The 21,436-nt window shown below is 36.2% G+C and overlaps 1 protein-coding gene across 3 annotated transcripts; it reads right to left on the bottom strand.

Moving 5' to 3' along the window:
- Positions 1 to 476: 476 nt before the first annotated feature.
- On the bottom strand, positions 477 to 21,434 carry LOC124156352 (E3 ubiquitin-protein ligase KCMF1-like). Of its 3 annotated transcripts, none has more exons than XM_046530861.1 (7): positions 21,257 to 21,434; positions 20,471 to 20,638; positions 20,248 to 20,387; positions 12,747 to 12,851; positions 9,405 to 9,502; positions 3,849 to 4,038; positions 477 to 3,320 (listed from the first exon to the last, which is right to left on the bottom strand). In XM_046530861.1, the coding sequence occupies exons 1-7, from the start codon at positions 21,270 to 21,272 to the stop codon at positions 2,358 to 2,360; spliced, it is 1,680 nt and encodes a 559-aa protein (XP_046386817.1). In that variant the 5' UTR covers positions 21,273 to 21,434; the 3' UTR covers positions 477 to 2,357. The 3 variants fall into 3 exon arrangements, with proteins under 3 accessions (XP_046386817.1, XP_046386816.1, XP_046386819.1); XM_046530860.1 differs by having other exon boundaries at positions 12,735 to 12,851; positions 21,257 to 21,433; XM_046530863.1 differs by having other exon boundaries at positions 3,849 to 4,002; positions 12,735 to 12,851; positions 21,257 to 21,433.
- Between the last annotated feature and the right edge of the window lie 2 nt (positions 21,435 to 21,436).

The raw sequence follows: 21,436 nt of genomic DNA, 5'->3' as shown, positions 1-21,436 counted from the left end.
AGTAATTCATCTCTAATAGAAATATTTTGTAAGACTTAGAATAATAGTTCTGTATCAGGGCAACACCATACCACATCATAATCAAGAATGCTTTATTTTTTTTTTGTAGTGGAACCACATAACTATCATTAGCCTTTCCTCAATTTCGACCGGAAAAACTAAGTTTACACAATCCCAAGGCCAATCAAGGCACCCCACACTTCTTGTCATTAGCCAAACTTGGAAGACAAATAAAAATCTTCCTGAGACATCATGATTTGGCAATGCTGAAGTAACTTAATTAGTTTTACGAGTAACTTAACTCCAATATGACATTATAGGATGCCTCCTTAAACAGATACTAGTTCCTATTTTGGACATAGTAAGTGTCGAATTCCGTAGAAGTGACTCCCTAAAATAGCCAATGCAGCCAACTTCCAGTGTCATTTAGGATTTTAGGTGCTTTGAAATGTAGAAGGACTTCTTGCTCAAGTGACTAGACTTGCTGACTCAAATTTTATTCACAGAAGAAAAAGAATTCTTGCAAGAAAAAAGAAACATTCATATCATGGAATACAATGTACAAAAAGCCATGCTGAATCACTCTGTAACTTCTTTAGCTCTTTAAGCAACAATAAAATGTTTCAAGAAAACATTAAAATTGACTCAGCTTTCATAAATGTACACACAGAAAATAATATTTATCGGCATAACTGTTAATGGCCTGCTCCATGAATAGAAGATTTAAAACCCCAATTCTGTGCTAAAGAGCACTTATATGTAACAACGCAACACCCATTAGGATAAATGAACTCATTGGCCATTGGCTAATTTCATCATGGCTACATTCACTTCCTCATTGATCAACACTGCCAACGGTATACTGACTCATGCATTAAAAATGTTTTGTTAGCAACTGTTACGGACAGCAATCAAATGTAAGATTACTTATAAAAGTTTATCGCCTGGCACTCATATACCATATAACTATCGGCAGTACACAACTGGTTTTCTACTAGTATGAAAACCATGAAAATAATGCCATTGGATATAACTGCTTTATTAATATCGGATGAAACAAACAGAAGACATTGTTAATTTACCTGAAATGAAGTACATCACTCCAATATGATAAAGTATGCATTAACTAACAAAATATTCAAGCAGTCTTGAAAGGAAACCAAGTACAGTATGTAGGTGTAGTGCAATGATGATAACTTGTGTTGATAGATGCATACCAATTGACTTTTAAATTAAACATTTTTATGCAAAGTGCATGCCTAACAGTTGCTATTGCAAAAGCCTTGTCTTGCACAAATAAGTGAGACGTCTCATTTCTTACTGTTTAGAAGTATTTCCAAAGTTTTGTGAAATGATTTCACTTAACATGAAGAGAGGCCTTTGTCTATTAAAAATACCTAAGATTGGAGCACCCTGCCAAACCCCAACATCACACAATTTTGGTTTTAATTTACTGTTAGGCAAACAATAATGTTCCACAGGAAAACAAGAAAACTCAGTATAAACATGGCGTAACAGTTCCCAAATACAGCACACACTGGCAGCTTTTCTGTTTTTACACCCCTCACCTTCCCTTCCTCCACCCCTAAAAAATTATACTTGCCGGCTTTCCAAGTACACACACACAAATAACAAGCTATTATACAACAGGCCACAGAAAAAAGTTGGCAAGACTGAAGGTGTAGAAGCAGCAGTGTTGGCAGTCTGTGGCACAATATAATTCAATCACTTCCTTGGCAAAAACATCCCTCTTATGGAGCCATAATGACTTAATAAAGCAGCATTTTATTACACAGATTCAATGCTCATATGCTGATTAGCATGAGGAGATAACATTATCTCCCAACGTAAGTCCTTCACATGGCTTCCATAACACAGTCAATAAGGGAATTCACCCTCGATTCTCAAAATTTAAAGGGGATATGTCCAAAAACACCAGAGAAAACCAAAATATTGACTATCAAAAAGCTATTTCCTCTTCCACAATTCCACATTCACATGCCCATGAGCATTACACAGTTACATTCAACCTTTCACATCCCCCCTCCTTTAAACCACACCACTTCAAGTACAGGAGGAATACAAAATTTCCTTACAGTCTCACCAACTTTTTAACAGGTATATACAATGACTGCAAATAATAATTATTACAACACAAAGTTAACCTAAATAATTAATTTAATTTTTTAAGAGGGGAAGGAAAGATAATAACCATTTAAGGCAGAATTGCAGTGGTACGAGATTAAGGGTTTGCAAAGGTAAAAATGCGGTAATTGGTGGAGGAGCGGACGGGGCCAAGGTATCGCAGAGATGGGGAATTGGGCCACATCTATTGTTATCGACTAGCTCATCTTGTATTAGTGAGGGGGTGGAGGCTCCGTAGACTGGTTCCTCCCTTCAATGGGTCGGACAGGCTTCCTTCTGGCAGTGCCTGGTGACCCTGCACCGGGCCCAGCAGCTCCACTACCACTGCCTCCCCCAACACCTCCCCCACTCATTCCCCCACCTCTCGAAGACACTACCCCAGAGCTACCCCTGCCTACTCCCCCCACTGCTGGTGTCACCACACTGCCAGGCTGCTGTGGCGGTGAAACAACCTCGCGTATCGTGCCTGTCCCAGTAAGGACCCGCTGAAGTGAAGGCATCATTCCCCTTAGCCCTGGGCCTGCATTTGAGCGCATATCATGGTGGTGAGGAGGCAGACCAGAGCCTGATGCTGAAGGTACAATGCTCCCTGGAGGTCTGGCCATGCCACCTGTTACCACCACACCTGTGGTGCGCCCAGCCCCAGGACCTGAAGCTCGCTTTGAAGCTGGGACTGTTGGCGCCCATTTCTGCTGCGTACACTGAATATTACCGGAAGAAGAACGACCCGATGATGTACCTCCATTCGCACCTCCGTCCTTTTTTGAGGAAGGTTTGTTTGGGGGTGCTTGGGAACTTGGATTCGTAAGTGACAGGTCTGCTTGAAGTTGTTTACCATTCAGTGAGAGAGATGCTAAGCGTACAGCTTCTTCCACACCAACACCTAAGGTTCCCAGGATCAACTCCCTTGCAAAAAGACCACGGTCTGCTCTTTCCCTTTCAGCAGCTCTTCTCTCCGCTTCTGTAGGGACTGGGTCCATGCCGCGAGAGAGAAGGAACTGTGATTGAGGTTGGCCCCCATTTCCACCACTTCCAGGGCTTAAAACCCCCGTGGCTGAAGATGCTTCCACTGCACCAGCAGATGAAGCTGCAGAGGCAACAATACCAGAAGCTGCAGCCGCTGCTGCTGCCTGGGCCTGTCGCCTAGGTAGCCTTTCCAAAGGTTGCCTGGCAGCCTGGGAAAGAAAAGTTTTACAAAATCAACACACATCTCCGAATGGAAGAAATAAATAAGACTTGAAATTCAGTTTTGTGATATCAAGACAAAAGCTATTCTCAATATAAAATCATGTGCAAATCAAGAAAGACATACTCCTAGAAATGATGAATATTAATAAATTATTGTTAAATCAAACAGCTCAGATAAATGAAAAGATGGCAACTAAAATAAAACCACTAAGTTTTCTTTCTGGTTTGCTATATCACAAACTGAGGCTGCAAAACTTTCATAGAAGCTACCAGCTCTTCCTTTCGATTAATGATCAGCTGAGAAATTTATTTTTAAACTACTTGAGATGTTGCCAAACTAATTTCATAAGAGCCTCACTTGGAACAACAACAGTAACTGTTAGTGCACACAAAGAGAGAGAAAACCCTAGCTTTTAACATTGTGGCATATGAAAGTAGTTACATGGCCATTATATTACCAAGAGCATTAAAAAGACAGCTATCAAGATCAAAACAATAGGAAATACATTGCATACCTGCTGTCTCTCTAACTGCAACTGCATTTGTAACTGCTGTAGAGAAGGACCAGCACCTTGGGTGCTACCTGTAGCAGCAGCAGCTGCCACTGTTGACCGCCGAACTCCAGATAGCTGAGATAACAATTCTGCAATTGGATCCACATTCTCTCGGCTGGATGGTGAGAGGGAGGACAGCCCTCCAGAGGAACTGGAGGAAACCACATAACGGAAATAATAATGGTCCAAATGTTTGGGAGATAACAATAATTGGGATTTTTTAATGAAAATTTCTACAGAGAGAAACCTAATGAGGAGTCTTTCAGACAGGGGTAAGCACATGGTAACTTCAACAATAGCCATAGGAGGGTCAAATTAATGCATGATGATTGCAAGATAGCTGATTATTACAGTAATGAAAGCTAAAGCAACACTAATTTTTAACAATTTCTAGAAAAATTTTGTTTCTATCTCAATAAATTTTGGCAAATTGAAAGTGCAAATTTCTAACTCACCCATTTAAACCCGGATTCTCTCACGAATAGCAAAAAGTGTACTACTAACAAAAAACTAGACTTTTTTTCTTACGTAGGATTTAAAATAATAAAGTAATCGTGGTAACATTTATTTTTGATTATTGAGCAGTTCTTTTAACATACAACTTATATTATACCATTTACATTAAAAGTGACCCTGCAAATTGATAGATGTGCTCCAAAGAAAACATGCTAACATGCAAAAGACAAACAAAAAAACTGTTATAAAAGAGGAGACTTTTTTAAAGCAACAAAGCATAATATACTTTTTTACTCTCTCACCAAAAACTGCCATGTAGCATTATATAGTGAATCGGGAAGTTGGTTGATTTTTGTACATTTTACTGACTAAAGGTAAGAATCAATTTGCATTCAGTAACTGCTAACTTCTAGTAACCCAACCACTTATAAAACATGATTTTAGAAAAAGCAGACAGTGGATTAAATTCTTTAAGCATCATGAAAGAGTATAAATTCATAACGTTTCAATGACTGCCACATTCCGGGTTTTCCAGCCGTGTATGTTGTTTATGATTGACACCAATCATAAACGACGAGTCAATCATAAATGACAAATACAGCAGTGACATTCATGTTGACTGCCAAATTTCGGGTTCTATTGGGGTTCCAAATTCTCCAGCCGTGTTTGTTGTTTATGATTGATGCCAACCGTCAATCATAAACGACAAACACAGCTGGAGAATCCGGATTTGGTATTCATCATGAAAGTCTCTGCGGAAATCTATGCATGAATCATAATGCTACGCCTGATTACTTATTATACCACCTCACATTAACCAAGCACCAGAAGTTTTTCTATAGATGCTTTTATCAAAATGTTGCCGTATGCTTGCAGTTGGGAAATCAAGGAGACTAAGATCATAATTCAGAATGTAAAAAGAAACATCTATAAGCAAAATATTTACTGCCCCAAAAACAGTAGATTAAAGACTTCTAATTAACCAAGAGATTAACCAAGCACCAGAAGTTTTTCTATAGATGCTTTTATCAAAATGTTGCCGTATGCTTGCAGCTGGGAAATCAAGGAGACTAAGATCATAATTCGGAATGTAAAAAGAAACACCTATAAGCAAAATATTTACTGCCCCAAAAACAGTGGATTAAAGACTTCTAATTAACCAAGAGATTAACCAAGCACCAGAAGTTTTTCTATAGATGCTTTTATCAAAATGTTGCCGTATGCTTGGAATATTACCAACCAATCATATTTACATCAATGTTGTACACATTAGTTACGGCATGTACTTCTCTGGGGAATCAAGGAGACTAAGATCACAATTCAGAATGTAAAAAGAAACACCTATGAGCAAAATACAGTAGAATCCTGATTTAAGGTTTTTCAGGGGGGACAAAATTTAAAACACTAAATGCGGAAAAACACTAAATGAGGACCTGCCATTTTTTTCAGGTTTTAGGGTCTGTAATGATTGGAATGGCTTTTTATGAATAAAAAATATTATTTTAAGTAACTAAAAGGTGCTGAATGCAGCAAAAAATTCTTTAATGAAATGTTCTCTGCCCTGTGAAGGTTGGATAATACTTTTCAGGAATCAGCTAAAAAAATGGGTAGTAAAAATAAGTAATGAGAGGATGACAATTGTTTTAATGAAATATTTTAAGAAAATTCTAATAAACATCAACTTAAAAGCATTCCCACACAGATTATTATTATGGACATTAGTGATTCCATTTTTATGCATATTTCAGTGGTCTCGATGAAATTTAGAATTTTTTCTGTAAAAGTGACATGTAGGTGACTATAGCATTTCTAATATAATAAGAAAAGGTGTAAGTAGGTACTCGGAAAATCATGAGGAATGAGTGAAATAAAGGGACAGCAGAAGATCGCTAATCCCGAATTCTCAACTACCGAATATCTAGTAAAAGGGAGGTTTTCTGGAATTTTGCCAACTTAACGTTATCTGTTGCCTCGGCGAAACAAGGGATTTATGAGCCTTTAAAAAGCCTCCTATGCGCACATTTTGGATTTCGAGGTCATTCAAAAAAGTAGAATCTTATTTTATTATGCGTACAAGTCGATGGTGATTCAACTCGATGATAACACCAGATTCGTTGTCATATATCCGCGGCCTTATGCAGGTCGAATGGAGCCGGGAGAAGTTGCTTACGCGGCGCGCTGATCACCTTGACTCTGACTCGCCTTGTTTCTCGGCAGCTTTTAATAAAATTTGGTTGGACCTTGAATAACGATTAGCTAAACTCTGTTACGTGAAAAGGTTTAATCTTCAACGGGACTGGATTTCATCCGAAAAATTGTCAGAGCCTCTGGAGTTTGGCAATTTCGTCAGGGTTATGATGTCGAAGTCAACCACCAAGGGATACCTGCCGGATTTTCGTATTTTTCCGCGCTCATCTATTCTACCGTGAGTATGCGGTGATTTTTTTCCAGTATGAGCGATTTATTTAGTCATGGACCGTGATAGTTCGTCAAAACTCCGATTGTCATTCTCTTTTGACATTAGTTAGCACCAGATAAATATTTTTGAATCGACAGCGATATCAACCAGCCGCATGTCGATAAATTGGCTCCGAGATATCTAAATTACGATGTAAAATAATGTTGTTCCGTAGGGAAAGAATGCTCTCACTCACGGTCATGACAGGGGAAACACTTCCTCTGTTCTTTCGCTATTCCTCCGTGGAAACTGACCTTGGAATGGATTATAGAGAGAATCTTCTAGTGAACTGCGCAATTGATATTGGGCCTCCTCTTTTGAACAGAGAAAGTAGCCGACTGAAAAAATATTGGGTTAATAATCGACTGCCCGTAGGAAGTAGAGTTAAAAGGGGCATAAGCCATCAATTGAAAACATAACGAGAAAACCATTATTGTAGCGGCCCTCGGAGGATAACTCGTGTCCTCAGTCGTCACGTATCATCGAAGTCAAGTTCATGAAGTGAAGGATAAGGTAGTTCGAGGTAATTAAGGGATGACTTTGCTCCATTAGATCGGATCTGATACAAAAAAAGCCTGGTGTTTGGATCAGAAGGGGAGCGAAACGTTACGAGAAGACAAATCACCCAACTTGCGAGTTGAAGGTCGCAGCGCTGCGCTCGCGGAAGAAAGCAGTTGAAGAAGCGTTCCCCGGTTGATTCTATCGACTCTTGGTAAACTTTCATGAGACTGTTCTTGTTGATGAGCATATAAATTCGAAGACTTGGATGAACCGTCATGAAAAAACGTTAAATCGGGCAAAAAAATCTTGAGCGGGACAAATTTTTACGACCATAAATGCGGAAAAACGCAAAATGCGGAAACACTAAATAAGGATAATTTTTACATTGTCCTAATAGGGAATGAATCGGGACCCAAAAAAATAAACCCTAAATGTGGAAAAACGTTAAATGCGAAGACCTTAAATCCGGATCCGACTGTATTTACTGCCCCAAAAATAGTGGATTAAAGACTTCTACAGTGAGTGAATTTAAAGGACAACATTATAGGACAATAACATACATCCATGCCCTGGATAGGGGAAACCTACCCAGGCAGAACTTGAACCTGCTAGGCAGGCGAGGTCTTCGCCCCGCTGCCACCTGGGCCAGCAAATTATGACATCATTTGATCATAATTTGTGGGGTGTTGGGGGGATAATTTTTGTGTCAGCTATCCACTATATCAGCTTCATTTCAAGCCAATGACTTCATAATGTTCGCTTGAAAAAAAAACTGAGGGAACCTTTACGACTTCTATGAGGCACTTGATTATGTAAATTACTCTCACCTCCTCCACAAAATTAATAATTTGGGAGTATATTCATAATAAGTAAAGAAACCTGAAAGTAAGAATGTTCTTGGTTGTACCTAGGTTTTGAAGGCAAAGCAAAAACCAGGCAGTACAGTTGAACAATATAGAACTTGGTTGGAGCTCAAGGTTTCTCTCAAATAACTGGTATGGATTGCAATGAAACATATTCCCCAGTGGTTAAATGTAAAAGCATTGCATAGTTAGTTAATGGGTTTAGCAGTAGAAAATGGATGATTGCAAGAGCAAGTGGGTGTACTGTCGGCATATTTGAACAGTCCATTGAATGAGGTAGTAACAGGAAACAATCCAAATATTTTAATAGGGAGGACAAAATTATGTTTTTAAACTAATTACGAGTATTTATTGGTCTTAAATAAAGTGGGGGAGAAAGTTATGAACATATTGATAACATACTTCGTAATCTAAAACTGAAAAGATAGATGAGTGATCCAAGTGTATATTGTGATGACAAGAAGTAACTCATAATGGGAATGTATGCAGATGACTTGACACATTGTGTTATTCATTTTTTTGTCCTATGAGTCACTCCCTATGTTGTTACAAGGGTGGTTTATGAATTTATTCACTTCCGTAACTGTGAATTTTAATGCCAACAAGAATGCCCCAAAGTGTTCCAAAAACAGGCTACAGAACTTGACTCAATACATGACACAGAGATTCAACCTGAAGGCTGGTTTGGATAGGAAAGGGTAGAGCTCACACCAGACTTAGCGACAGGCATGTGAACATCACACATTTCGGGTGGGGGGCCCAGTTCCTCTCCCTAAGCCACCTCACACTTCGCAGCTTTTGTTTTGGAGTTGCCCTAAGGCTTCACCCAGGATTTGAACCAGGGAATCTTTGGTCAGCAGCCAAGCATCTTCCCACTAGGCTACCACCCTCCCCAATACATGACTAACATAATCAAACCAACTTTTTTATCACTTACCCTTATTCAACTTTATTATACAGAAAAGCAAAAAATATCTTATATGCCATAACTTATATGTGTCGCACTTAAACCAAGACAAGATATGTAAAATGTCAAAGTCACTAGCATTTCAGGTTGGCACTAGGTTCATCTCTATACCTAAAAATTACTTCTCCCATTTCAGACATCAAAGAAATAATGGTAGGAAATATTTTAGCTGCTAGGGAGCAATTTAAAATTATCAAAAATTAAAAAATTGGGTGTAACAGTCTGACCTTTACCATCACAACATTTAAATGAGATACAAAACAAGAAATCACCTGAAATGCATGTTTGATCTTCTAGTCCTCGGCCCTCCCACTCCCCGAGATGGATGTGGTATTCTTCTAACTCCATGCCTGGAGGCTACTGGTTCATCGTGAAAAACGGTTAAGGCAACAATCCAAAATACATTTCAATCAATGAAGGTCAAAAGCAATGATTTCATTATCTGAAATAAGTAAAACTAAAAATGCTAATCGGAAAAATAGAAACTGGACATTTGAAGACAAAATAATTCACAAAGAAGACTGATAAGGGAAACATCAAGAATGCAATTCCTTATTTTTCACAGTTTTTTCATCGTGTATGAACATTTTTTCGTATAAATAATAAAATTTTCATATAGCACTTGATAAACTGTGACTAAAATTCTAAACTCAAAAGGAACCATAATTTATTGACTCACAACAGGACAGTGATTTTGTCTTGAAATGGAGGTTAATTGAATGTAGGTAATTGGTTACATTAAAAGACAGTTTAAGCTATACAACTTTTTGGGCAGTTAGAATGTAAGTCAGGGGAATAAAAGTGAATGGAATAAAAAGTATAGAAGATAAGTCAGTACAGAAAAATGTTCTGCCCAACACAAGCTATATAAATTATTCATGAATATTTATGGCTTTAGTGAAAAAACAATGAAGGTAATACAAGGGAAGATAAATAAAACAGCAATTATTTTCTGAATATGTATATAAAATAAATTGAAATTTAATGCAAGGAAAAATAATTCCAATGAACTTAAAATGCTAACTGAAAGCAAATGAACTGAAGGAAATTATGATTTTAAAAATAAACAACACTAATTGGAAAGAAACCAAATTGAAAAAAATAAGCAAACTTTTATGCCCTTAGCTTCAAATAAACTTATAAAATCTCGATTGATGAATATGTCTATTATGCATGGAGAATCCTCAAAATTTAAAACTTATTTGGTGTCACTACCAAAAAATAATAAAATCTTGATTAAAACAACCTATGAAAATATCAAGTAATGTTAAGAAATAATAACTCACGCAAAAACATTTTGGGACTAACATAATGATAATGTGAAGGCTTTCTCAAATTTTTAGATTTTTCTAACGGCAACTAGTTTCACTGAATACATCATAAGAGATGAAGATATCAACATTTCTATGGGCCACCTTATTCTCACACTTTCTGTTTAACCAATAAAGCTAATATTATAGCACAATTTTAAGACTCAAACAGTGATTATTGAATAATTTGTGATAAAAAATGCTGATCTTTCTAATATTAAAATAAGAAATCCCTTTTTGAGAAAATAGTCGAGTGGAAAAAAATTCAAAATACTGTCCTAGTTATAGGCTTAATTGACTATCTCATGAAAATCCACAACAGATTTACAGCGATACTATTAAAAACTAAACACACTCTCATGCATAAATGAGTAAACTATGAAAACACTTAAGTGCACAACTACTACCATTCATAAAAAACAATACCACCTTAGATCATCCATTGCATGATCTCAAACTACAAAACCCAATGAACCTCTATCGTTGAAAAAAGGGCAACAAATATTTTCAATAAAATCAAATCATCCTACTGTTCAAGTAGTGGACAACAGCCACAGAAGCAAAGGAATAGTACAAAGAAAAGGAAATTCTACTCAGGAGTTTGGCATAATGGTTTTGAATACATGCTACTTCTGGACATGCCCTTCAACTAATTTTCTCACTTTCCATTTTACTAACTTATATAACGTACTCATAACGTAAGATCATACACAGAAAACATGAATATTTTTTAAATCTGGCAGCCAAATTGTAAGGAAGGTGATGCAGATTGTTCCATTATATTGATTTTTCATCATTAGAAAGCCCATATTTGAACTTCAAACCCACTTATTTAAATTCAAAGTGTTTCAATATTGTTCATTTGTCCACATTTTACATCACCTGGGAGGAATTAATGGCCATGTAAAAGTTATAACAATAGGTAAGAACTGGATCCATGTAAGTTTTTAGAATATTCAAAATAAATGGGAGTACATTGTAGAAAAGCTTCTACATGGATAATGCCTCGGCGATCTGCTATATAAGCCAATGCATGTCAAGCATCGGGATTTTCTGAAAAACTCTAAGCACTGAACCTCATAATACTGGAGAGCAGATTTATAGGACACACCATCTAGGAATAAGTTTACCTTGCATAGTATGATGATGAATTAAAAAAATTGTGCAACATGCACAGTGAGCTCCTGAGGGGTGAGCAATGAATTTAGTGAACAGCTGTCAGACGTGTTAGCAAGGGAGCAGCCAAGTGAATCACCCCGAGACAGTCATGAGAGAGGCACAATCCAAGTGTGAGGTTGTGGTGCTGGAAGATAGACAACACTCACTAACTTATGACACCTGACGAGGTATTTCGAAGGGAGCAATTCTTCCGATACTGCGCGTTTCAGATTTATGTTGTGTTTTGCCCATATTTAGTGTTTGCATGTGTTGGGCAAGTGATTCATGCATGATTTGAGTGAAGGATTAATGGTGAAGTTATTAAGTATTTGGGTACTACTGCCTCTACATTACACAGCAACAGTAGATGTAGTAGCACCTGAAGATGAGGAATGAACACTAGTGCCACGGTGAAGTTATTAAAGTGGACATTTAAATTGATCCTACGAATGGTCATAAGCAGTAACTTAGAATACATACACTCACCGTCAAAGTTAGAAAAAAATTAGACCAATATGACAGCAGACCTTTTTAGCACCTTTTACTACACCATCAATAATGAAAATTTGAAAATGGCTTATAAATAACCAATTCATACGTAGGTAGAAAACATTCAATCAAGTTGCTTTTTGAATGAAGGAAAGGCATAATCTTAGCTAAGATTATAAGCCTCAATGTTTGATGGAACATTTGAGCTGGATAGACTGAAAACATTGATGCTGCCTGACAGAAGTCGAAGTCAACATGAGGATGCTACATTTTTCAAAGTGTCCTCAACTTAATTCTGATCATATAAACAAAATGATGGCATGCTTAATATTTGAGGTTGAATCTTCTTCCTTCTAAAGACATAAAGGCAAAGTAAGAGATCATATGCCTGTAAAAACAATATGACCTCAGCTAATCAAAAACTTATGAAGAGAAAAATAAAATACATCACTGTTAACTACAAAATATCATAACAAGCAATCATACCGACAATTTCTACGCGTAATTACTAAGCAACATGCAATAAATAATGTATGTCCAGAGCAAGTAATATTTCATTAATAGATTTTGGAAAAAAGTCACTTCTGCACATCAACAAAAGTTGAAATTAGTTTGTGTTGGGCAAATTTTGTATAAAGAGGATATGAGGAAGGATATCAGGTCCCTAGGTCCACTGCGATGCTCTAAAGTCAGGTGTCCAGCAAAGTCCTCCGTAACATGGTTTGGATCTCCTCCCGGTAATGAGGCACATACAGGGCACACCTGTTTGAACACGAAAATTTGTAAATACTATAGACACAACAAAATACACAGCTGGATATAAAAAATGGCATACAACAACAATACTAAGTTCTTCAACATCTCTACTTTCTCATAAATCCAATGAAACTTTCAGCAGAAATTTCTCTATCCTTGAGACCTCCAAGGATATTTGTACATAAAGGAAAAAATGTGAACCACTTCAGCCTGCAGGTTGGAATTTATAAAAGCTTGAAGTGCACTAAATTGTCTCCACTTTACAAAATTTTTAGAGCAAACTGTTATGCACAGAAGTTGTCTAACCTTGAAAATATATAAAAGATGCAACTTTTTTAATAACTCCAGTTACAAATTAAACCTCAATGCCACCAAATTTTGATAACAAACAACAAAATTGTCATCAATTTTTTTTCAATTAATGCTACCATTTTTCAAATAGAGCAATTATCACTAAAATTTAAAACCATAACTTGCCAGTCCTACGTCAATTTTTAATGAATGTGATGAATTCGTATCGTGGCCAACAGTGTTTGAAGTGTGGCAGCAGGTAACCCACAAGACATATTCTCTTTTTCCTATATTTCTGAGGTAAAGTACCAGATGAAAATGTGTTTATCAGTCATGAGAGACCAAGTTTTTTCATCAAAATAAATAGTTATCATATATCATATCATAATATAAAGACCAACATGCACATTTATTCTCATCATTGGAATCAATTCACGATTTGTTTTAATTGTCTTGAGAGAGGATGTTTACAGTCCTGGCAAAAGGGACAGGGTTGTAACTATGCAATTCTCGTCAGATCTTTGAGGCAAGCTAATTTAGAGTACCTACTTGTATCAGCATCGCATGATTCATTCTTTCAAAATATTTTCCACCCACAGAAAAATATAGCCCTATTTTTATCCCTGAATTACCATCATTAATAGCAGCTATAATCTAACTGACGAGACATACAGACCAAGTTGCACTTTTTATTATCAAAGGAATTATGATCTCTTCACACACCTGGATTTCATAAAATTCAAGAGGCACTAAAAGACACACATTAGAATTATTTATTGTCAACAAATGTAGTTTGTGAATATTTTTCTGCAGTGTGGAATTCCAACCATCTTTTCTTCTACACTTGTTTTTTATGTCGCAGATTGAGGAAAGGCTCACTTTTAAAAAAATATTGTATTTTAATTGGAGGCACCAATGGCCTAGCAAGAGTAAACAAATTATCTCTCAATATGATCCTTCCTCCAAACTTCTAATTCCACTCCCCATTCCCATTCATGGAAATTTATACCCCAAAAGCCTCCTTATTGTATCCTACCTTTCCTTTCCAATTCTTGAAAACATTCATTCCAATCCAATAAGCATTTTTTTACTATCCATCCTTTGGTGTCCATATTAATGAATCAAAAAAATCATTTGAAATACATATAACTTTTGAATTTTTTATAATGATGACTTAACACGTTGCGTACGGATGGCGAGAATTCTCGTCATTTTTCCCAGAGCGTTCCGGACGGATGACGAAGATTCTCGTCATTTAAGCGCGTCAACCTAAACAATTTGAAAGCGTACAATACGTATTCGTTAGTACGTTTTCAGCTGTTGTTCGTTATTCATAATGAATTGATTCATCATCATAATGATTGGGTAAAGTTATATTCTAAACATTAGCTTTTTAACCTTGTTTAAACCAAAGGCATTATGCCCTAATAGGCACATATATCCAATCTCGGCGTTCCTTGGAATTTAAATACCCCGGTACGCAACGTGTTAACAAACCTTTGATTCTGACAATTCACTGTTGAACATTCCATTATAATGTAATTAAAAAATTGCTTACTTTAAAGGGACTATTCTATGAATTATCAAGATTTCTATCACAGAAGTTTTGACTACCAGTTAGATAAACAACCCTAGGCACCAAGAGAATTTTTCCCAATGAGTACCTTGACTTTGACTAAGTTAAAAACTGATCATGTTAATGCTGACCTGTTCCCCACCATAATATAAAATATATATGTATTTAAGAAAATCTGAATACGAACAATGTACAAGTAGTCAACTGTCTCGCGCATATTACCTACTGGAAATGATCAACTAAGATATCATATTGCCCACAAATTTCAATATACAGCTTACTGCAAGTGTTTCAATTGTTACACAATCATCATTAGTACCTGATGATGGCTTTATATTGAAACACATAAGCTGTATAATAAAATTTGTGGGAAATACAATATTTTAGTTGATCATTAGATATGTATGTCGTTCCATAACATCTCTCCACTAAAAGTTGACTTTATACATACTGGTAAGTTTCACCTTCACAAGATATGAAAGGACATGCCCTCTTAGCCTTAATCTAACTGGCCAACCTTACCTTTTATTGTGACTACTATTCAAAATCTTTTGACAAAAAGGCTTGGCTAATGCCAGTAGCTTTGAGAAATTACTAAAAAAATACTTGACACTGAATTTCATTGGAAGAGGTAAGCTGCAAACATTTCGTGCAGCCTTACAAAATATGTACTGTATTATTGAGCTGATTTTTTCTGTGGTTTGTTTGCAAATAAAATTGCACCAAAAAATCATCCGCACCCACCAAGTTAAAAATAAAATAAATTCTTTGAGCCACCCTAATGCAAAGGAAGCAAAAAGGAAAAACAGCTGTCTATATGATTCAAGTAAGTATTTTCTAGAAAGAGTCAGTCACTTGGTTCCACTTCTCAGCCAGCTACTTATTTTTATCTATTAAATACACCCATGTCTCGTATAGCGCAAGGGATGCGTTCCTTGGGGTCTTTGCGCTATACGAATTTACGTTATACGAGAGCGTTTTAACATTGAGAAGATAGGGATGCGTTCCTGGTAGCATAGGTCCTGGGTATTGAATTTCCTCTAAAACATATATATTCCCATAAATAGCCTTAGAAAACATTAATTATATAAATGTTTATAGTTTAAAACATCTTTAAAGATAGTATGCACGCATTTGAAGACTTTTATTCACGTTAAAAAAAATTCTTACGTGCTTTTGAAATTCCCTCCTGTCGTGCGGGTGGGCTAACATCTGCTATCTCAGGGGTTCGTAATGCATTGCCGGCAGTTGACGATTTTTCAAACCAGTCTAAAATCATCTATTGTGTCACCCAGGCCCTTTTGTCGCTCATCGAAATGACAGGCAAATGCTACTTTGAATGCCATTTCATAGCTAGCGGAGTTTAAGAATGATAAATCATTTTCATTTGAAGTCCTCCGAGTCATTAGCAGCTACGTGAAAGTCTTTAAATGCCTTGAAACCTGACCCAGGTTTTCCTTCCCTGAAAATGAATGAACGAGAATGCATTCTTTTCCCAAAGAATATCGTCTCATCAACACTAAAAACTAGTTGAGGGGGAAAGGAGCCACTTTCAATCACAGCTTGGAGTTCATCAGAAAATGTTGGGGTGACTGCGCTATCAACACTTGCAGATTCACCTGATATCGCCGCACTGAAAATACCTGCTTGCCGTTTAAATTCTGGAACCAACCGCTTTCACTAAATGTCTCGGAGCGATTACCACTCTCGTCTTTTTGCACAGATTCACTATGAACTTTCCGTATGTGTAGACCGCTTGGTTGAAGTTGGTGCGGCTGAGGTCACAGATGTTTTAACTTCGTCTTTATTCAGAATAAGGCATCGTGCGTTTAAACTTCCGCGCAATATCGCTTTGATGTTCTCCATTTTCAAAGCAATTGACCTATATCAATTTCTCTTCTGGGTTTATGGTTTTTCTTGATAAATTCTTGATTTTTCTACCCGAATTCCTATTTTTTGCCATTTTATCTTGGTTTTTACTCTGCATGGCTCTATCGACATCACCTTCTACTGCTGAACTGTATTCTTGAGACGCACAGGGCCTATGACTGCGGGGTGGGGAACGAAGCTATTGTGTTTGAGACTCTACAGCGGACCCTCTTATATGTTGATGCTATTCATGCGCAACTCGGCCACCGCTCCATTTCTCCCCCGTGAATACCGATGACCTTGAAGGCTTAAGCGTTGACCCTCTACCTGGAAGTCAATCGCCCGATAACCTATGACGGCAAAAATTACGTCTCAACCAGTATTGCTTAAAAAAACTCATTTCCACTAGCCCCACGCTTAATTAATGATCTAAATTAACTCATTCTGTTAAGGAGACGAGATAAATTACTTCGGTAGGCCGGCTATCTCGACCCAATGACGAGTAATACTTTTGGCCATTGCACAGCAATGGATTTCGATTAATATATAAACAAAAAAGAAGATTTGAGGCAAGCAATAATATTAATATGCGTAAAATGATAGAAATTTCGTGTGTACTTAGCGCAAGTTCACGTTTTATCACGAGAGCGTTTAAGATTTTTGATTAGGCTACACTGCGTTGCAATGTTTCCCCGAGGAACGACTTTGCACTATATCGAAATTGCGCTAATCGAAATTGCGCTATACGAGACATGGGTGTAGTTGGTTTCCTCTAAGGATCATTAGCTCAATCTACAAGTTTGTGTTGTTGAGGGATAGGTCTATGAAGAAGACTTCAGCAAGTGGTCATATTTCTTGCACTATGCAGTCCACCGTCTTTACCAAGAGACTGGTTAATAACAATTGAAAGTGACATGAGTACAAAAAAAACTGGCTGGATTTGAGCATCACCCTTTGGAAAATATTTGGCAGTATTTTTTACAGCTAAGATTCACACAAATACCAAAAAATCAAATGAATTTCAAAGGTGTTGAACAAAAAAGTGCAACAACTCATTTTATGATAGGGAATCTCCTACAAAATCTACACCATTTATCTCAATGCAAGCTTCATAAGGCTCTGTTAATTATAAAGGCACTTTGTACTTTCAACACTTATTTTAATACTCGGCAACCGGTTTTGACGTATTCTATGTTGCAGTGCTTCTGAATGAGTTGAGAAATTGCTGAGAAAGTGAAGAAAAAAAAGAAGGTAGCTGCGATAGAGAATGGCATAGAATACACCGAAACCGGTTACAGAGTATTAAAATAAGTGTGTAAAGTACAAAAAGTCTTTATAATTAACATGCATAACTTCTACAAAGTAAATTCACCCACTATCAACAACATTAGGCATTGTATTGAACTGAAGGACTTTCAATGAGGGATTGAGGACAGAATAGAGTGATTGGTTTGTTTTTCATGTTCCATACTAAACTCTCTTCACCCGTAAGTCACCAACAATGATCAGATTATTTTCTGTACTTAGAATACAGTTGTGCAAACAAAATAGAATGTCAAATGGAGGAATATTATTATCAATTGTAAAGAAGAGACTGGACGTAAGAGATTTCAGCAATCATACTTCTTATTCAAATCACATCTCAATTTTGAATTTATCATGAAATCTCACGAGTTCTACTTTTAGAGAAACAGCAAAAATGAAATGACTTAGATATGAAGATAGAAACACATTTAATTTAGAGTTGAGTGACTATGAGCCTATTTATTCCCAACAATCCCCTACAAATTCCCAATTCTACACCTCTTCTTAAGATCAAAATCAGAGGGAAAATTATGATTAGCACAATTAATTGTCAAAAAATCAAAGAATACTCTGAACAGATTAAATTATTGCACATAGTAATATTTCCAATTTTCTAACGTCATATGTTTAGGAATAAATAATTTATCATTTAAGAAAAATAAACATAAACACTCGAAGCTTCTTTGAATACTAAAAAAACATGCATAGATTCACTATTAGCACAGCCATGGATTCAAGAACCTCATCTACAAGAATATAAATTAACTTGAACTTGATAAAATAGTATAACCAGCCTTTTAAGCGTGAACATTTGTGCATTAACTACTTAATCTCATGAAATCAGTTTTTCTAGAGATCGTACATTTTCCTAAAATCTCCATGGAAGAAATGGTAAATTATAAGTGAATTTGGAAGTAAAATGTTGATTATACATTTAGGGATATTGAAGCTCAAAGAAGCTCCATGATAAAAAAAACATAACCAAGTACATTATTAAAAATGAAATGAGATAAACCAGAAAAACATGGCATAATAATTATATTTATCATGTGAGATAATGTGTGCCTAAAACTTTTCCTGAAAATTGCTTCCTACCTTTGCTACGACAACACTTCAGGATGCCTGAGAGATACGGGTATCTCTCTAGATACTTAAAATTAATGTATGTAATTATTTATAAGGAGAAAGGTATTTCAAACACATGATGCATAAGTTCAACACTGATGGATGGAGCAACAGTTGGAACCAGAAATTAAAAATGAAACTTGGACAGGGAAAGCCATTTTTACCTTCTGATGAGAGCTCAAATCCAATACCACACCACTATTGATTATGTCTTTTTTATGCTATCTACTTCATGTTTCTTCTTTGGTCAGTCTGAGTTTATAACCGCCATTAGCCACCATGCTAATAACTGAATGCATTACAAAAACGACATTCCGAGACACAAGAGTCACCTAACAATAAAAAAACTGGTCCTTGAAATAACTTTCAAAATCGATACTTAGGAATTCCTAAATGTCTCAATACATATTCCATAAAGAGAAATATCACGTGTTATTTGTCAAAATCTCTGGTTTAAACTTCTGCATTAAATGGTTACATCAACATTCAAAAAATAAAAAAATTAACAATGTAATATGAGTGCAAACAAAATTTAGATATGAAAATAACGATTGAGGAGGTACAAGTAAATTTTACTGAGGGTTTAGCAAACCACAAGTCTCACTTCTAGGAATTATTAATATCTTATGCTTATTGCTGCATTAGCCTCACGGGAGCAAAAATGGTTAGTTATTCCACTTACTCCAGAGTCAAAAAGGAGTGTAAACTTAGCATTAACACCATATAAATATAGCAAATGAATAATAATAGATAACACAGCTAAATTGTGCACACATATTACTAACCCAAGTATTGCCCCTTGAATAAAGGATCTATACTCATACATCCACATATTACCCCGCAGATGAAGATGAATAGCAAAAAATATGAGCCGTGAAGATACAATTTGATTGAACTATTCTATTAAAAAAATCGATATTTGCCATTCATTGATTGAAACGAATAAACAAAGGACACATTTCAAAGCCCAGTAAGTTACGTTACATACCTGATGAATGAATAGAAATTAAATTATACAACTCGATGCAAACCTTTTCTCAATATGCTCTGGCAAATAATCGAATGTAGAATATGGCTTGCAAATTAGTAACAATATTAAATTCCCATAGACATTTCAAAATAAAAACCTACCTATATCAACCCAAAGTAAAACATTGGCGGTTGCACATTGTCATTGACTTATCGCCTTATAACTAAGCGACGTCAAAAGGTGTATTTAAATTAATTTTATCTTACGACTTCAAATGAAGTTTCCGAATGCTCAGATGTAACATGCTCCTGAAGGGTGGTTTCAGTGAAGCCCATCTTTCCACAATACGGGCATGTAAAAGATTGCGGTTGTTCAACCGAGAGGGATTCTCCCCCGTAGTAGAGATCTGAAACAATCACAGAAAAACTTAGAGCTTCTCAATAAAGGAATATACACTGAAAAAGAAAATAATGAAATAACAATAATTACCAAAATCCGATCGGGTGAGAATGCATTGCATTGGGTGCTCCGTTGTATGACGTGTGGTGGTTGCTCCAGCTTCGTAGCATAATGCGCATAAATCATAATCATAACAAATTAAGCACTTATAACGACGTCCACGAAAATTTCCTTTTAAACACGAATCACAGCTAACACCTATTAAACAAGTAAGATATGAGGGCTGTATAAAACAATAACAACATAGAACTGAGAATTTCGTAATATAAAGTTGATATAAGGAATTAAGTATGGTGGAAATGAATCAATTTCAATCAAAGCCAAGTTAAATTAAAACATAAGCCATTAAGATTATTGCATGCAAACATTCACATTGGGATATAAAGTTCATATTTCCATGACTATACATTGATCCCTTTACACATAATCAAAGTTCCCTTTCCGAATTCCCGTTTCATGAACAATATCATATATTGCATTGTTCAGAAAGAGACCAAGGTAAGAATTGTAGAATTATCACATTTAGCAGGTGGAATAAATAAAGTTAAGTCCATAGCAAACAGGTGATATATAATATAAATTAAGACAAAAACGTCTTCCGTAGTGGATATTTTCCTGTACTAAGTGTAGGAACTTCCGAGTAATATCCAGTTTAACATCATAAATAAACATGATTCAAAGAAAAATAATGAAGCAGCTAATATTACAATTGACTATATCAACAAATCCATGTTTACTGAGATAGCAATAACATTTAACATCAGTACTTAAGCCAGGGCAGGACATATCAGAATTCTATATTCCGACTGAACTCACCTTCATGTCGAGACATTTCGGGGTGCACACTAAAGTTTCAAGTCTATAATTATATTTTTTATGCACTTAAAATATCCTAGTTATGTTATTGGGAAACGATGTTAAGTTATACCGTAAAATACATCCCCAATAACGACGAAATTTCAGTGGTTTCCCATGTCTAATCCTATCCCAACTAGG

This window comes from Ischnura elegans, chromosome 3, assembly GCF_921293095.1.
Source record: "Ischnura elegans chromosome 3, ioIscEleg1.1, whole genome shotgun sequence".
Lineage (NCBI taxonomy): Eukaryota > Metazoa > Arthropoda > Insecta > Odonata > Coenagrionidae > Ischnura > Ischnura elegans.
Note: the sequence above shows the minus strand (reverse complement) of the source record. Positions and strands in the feature narration are given on the sequence as shown.

What these genes read in the sequence shown, in the direction of transcription:
- LOC124156352 (XM_046530860.1), bottom strand. An exon ending in CGGAAACTTCATTTGAAGTC is followed by an intron (nt 12,852 to 20,247) that starts GTAAGATAAAAT and finishes GTGTTCAAACAG; the next exon opens with GTGTGCCCTGTATGTGCCTC. An exon ending in AGATCAAACATGCATTTCAG is followed by an intron (nt 4,039 to 9,404) that starts GTGATTTCTTGT and finishes GGTTTCCTCCAG; the next exon opens with TTCCTCTGGAGGGCTGTCCT.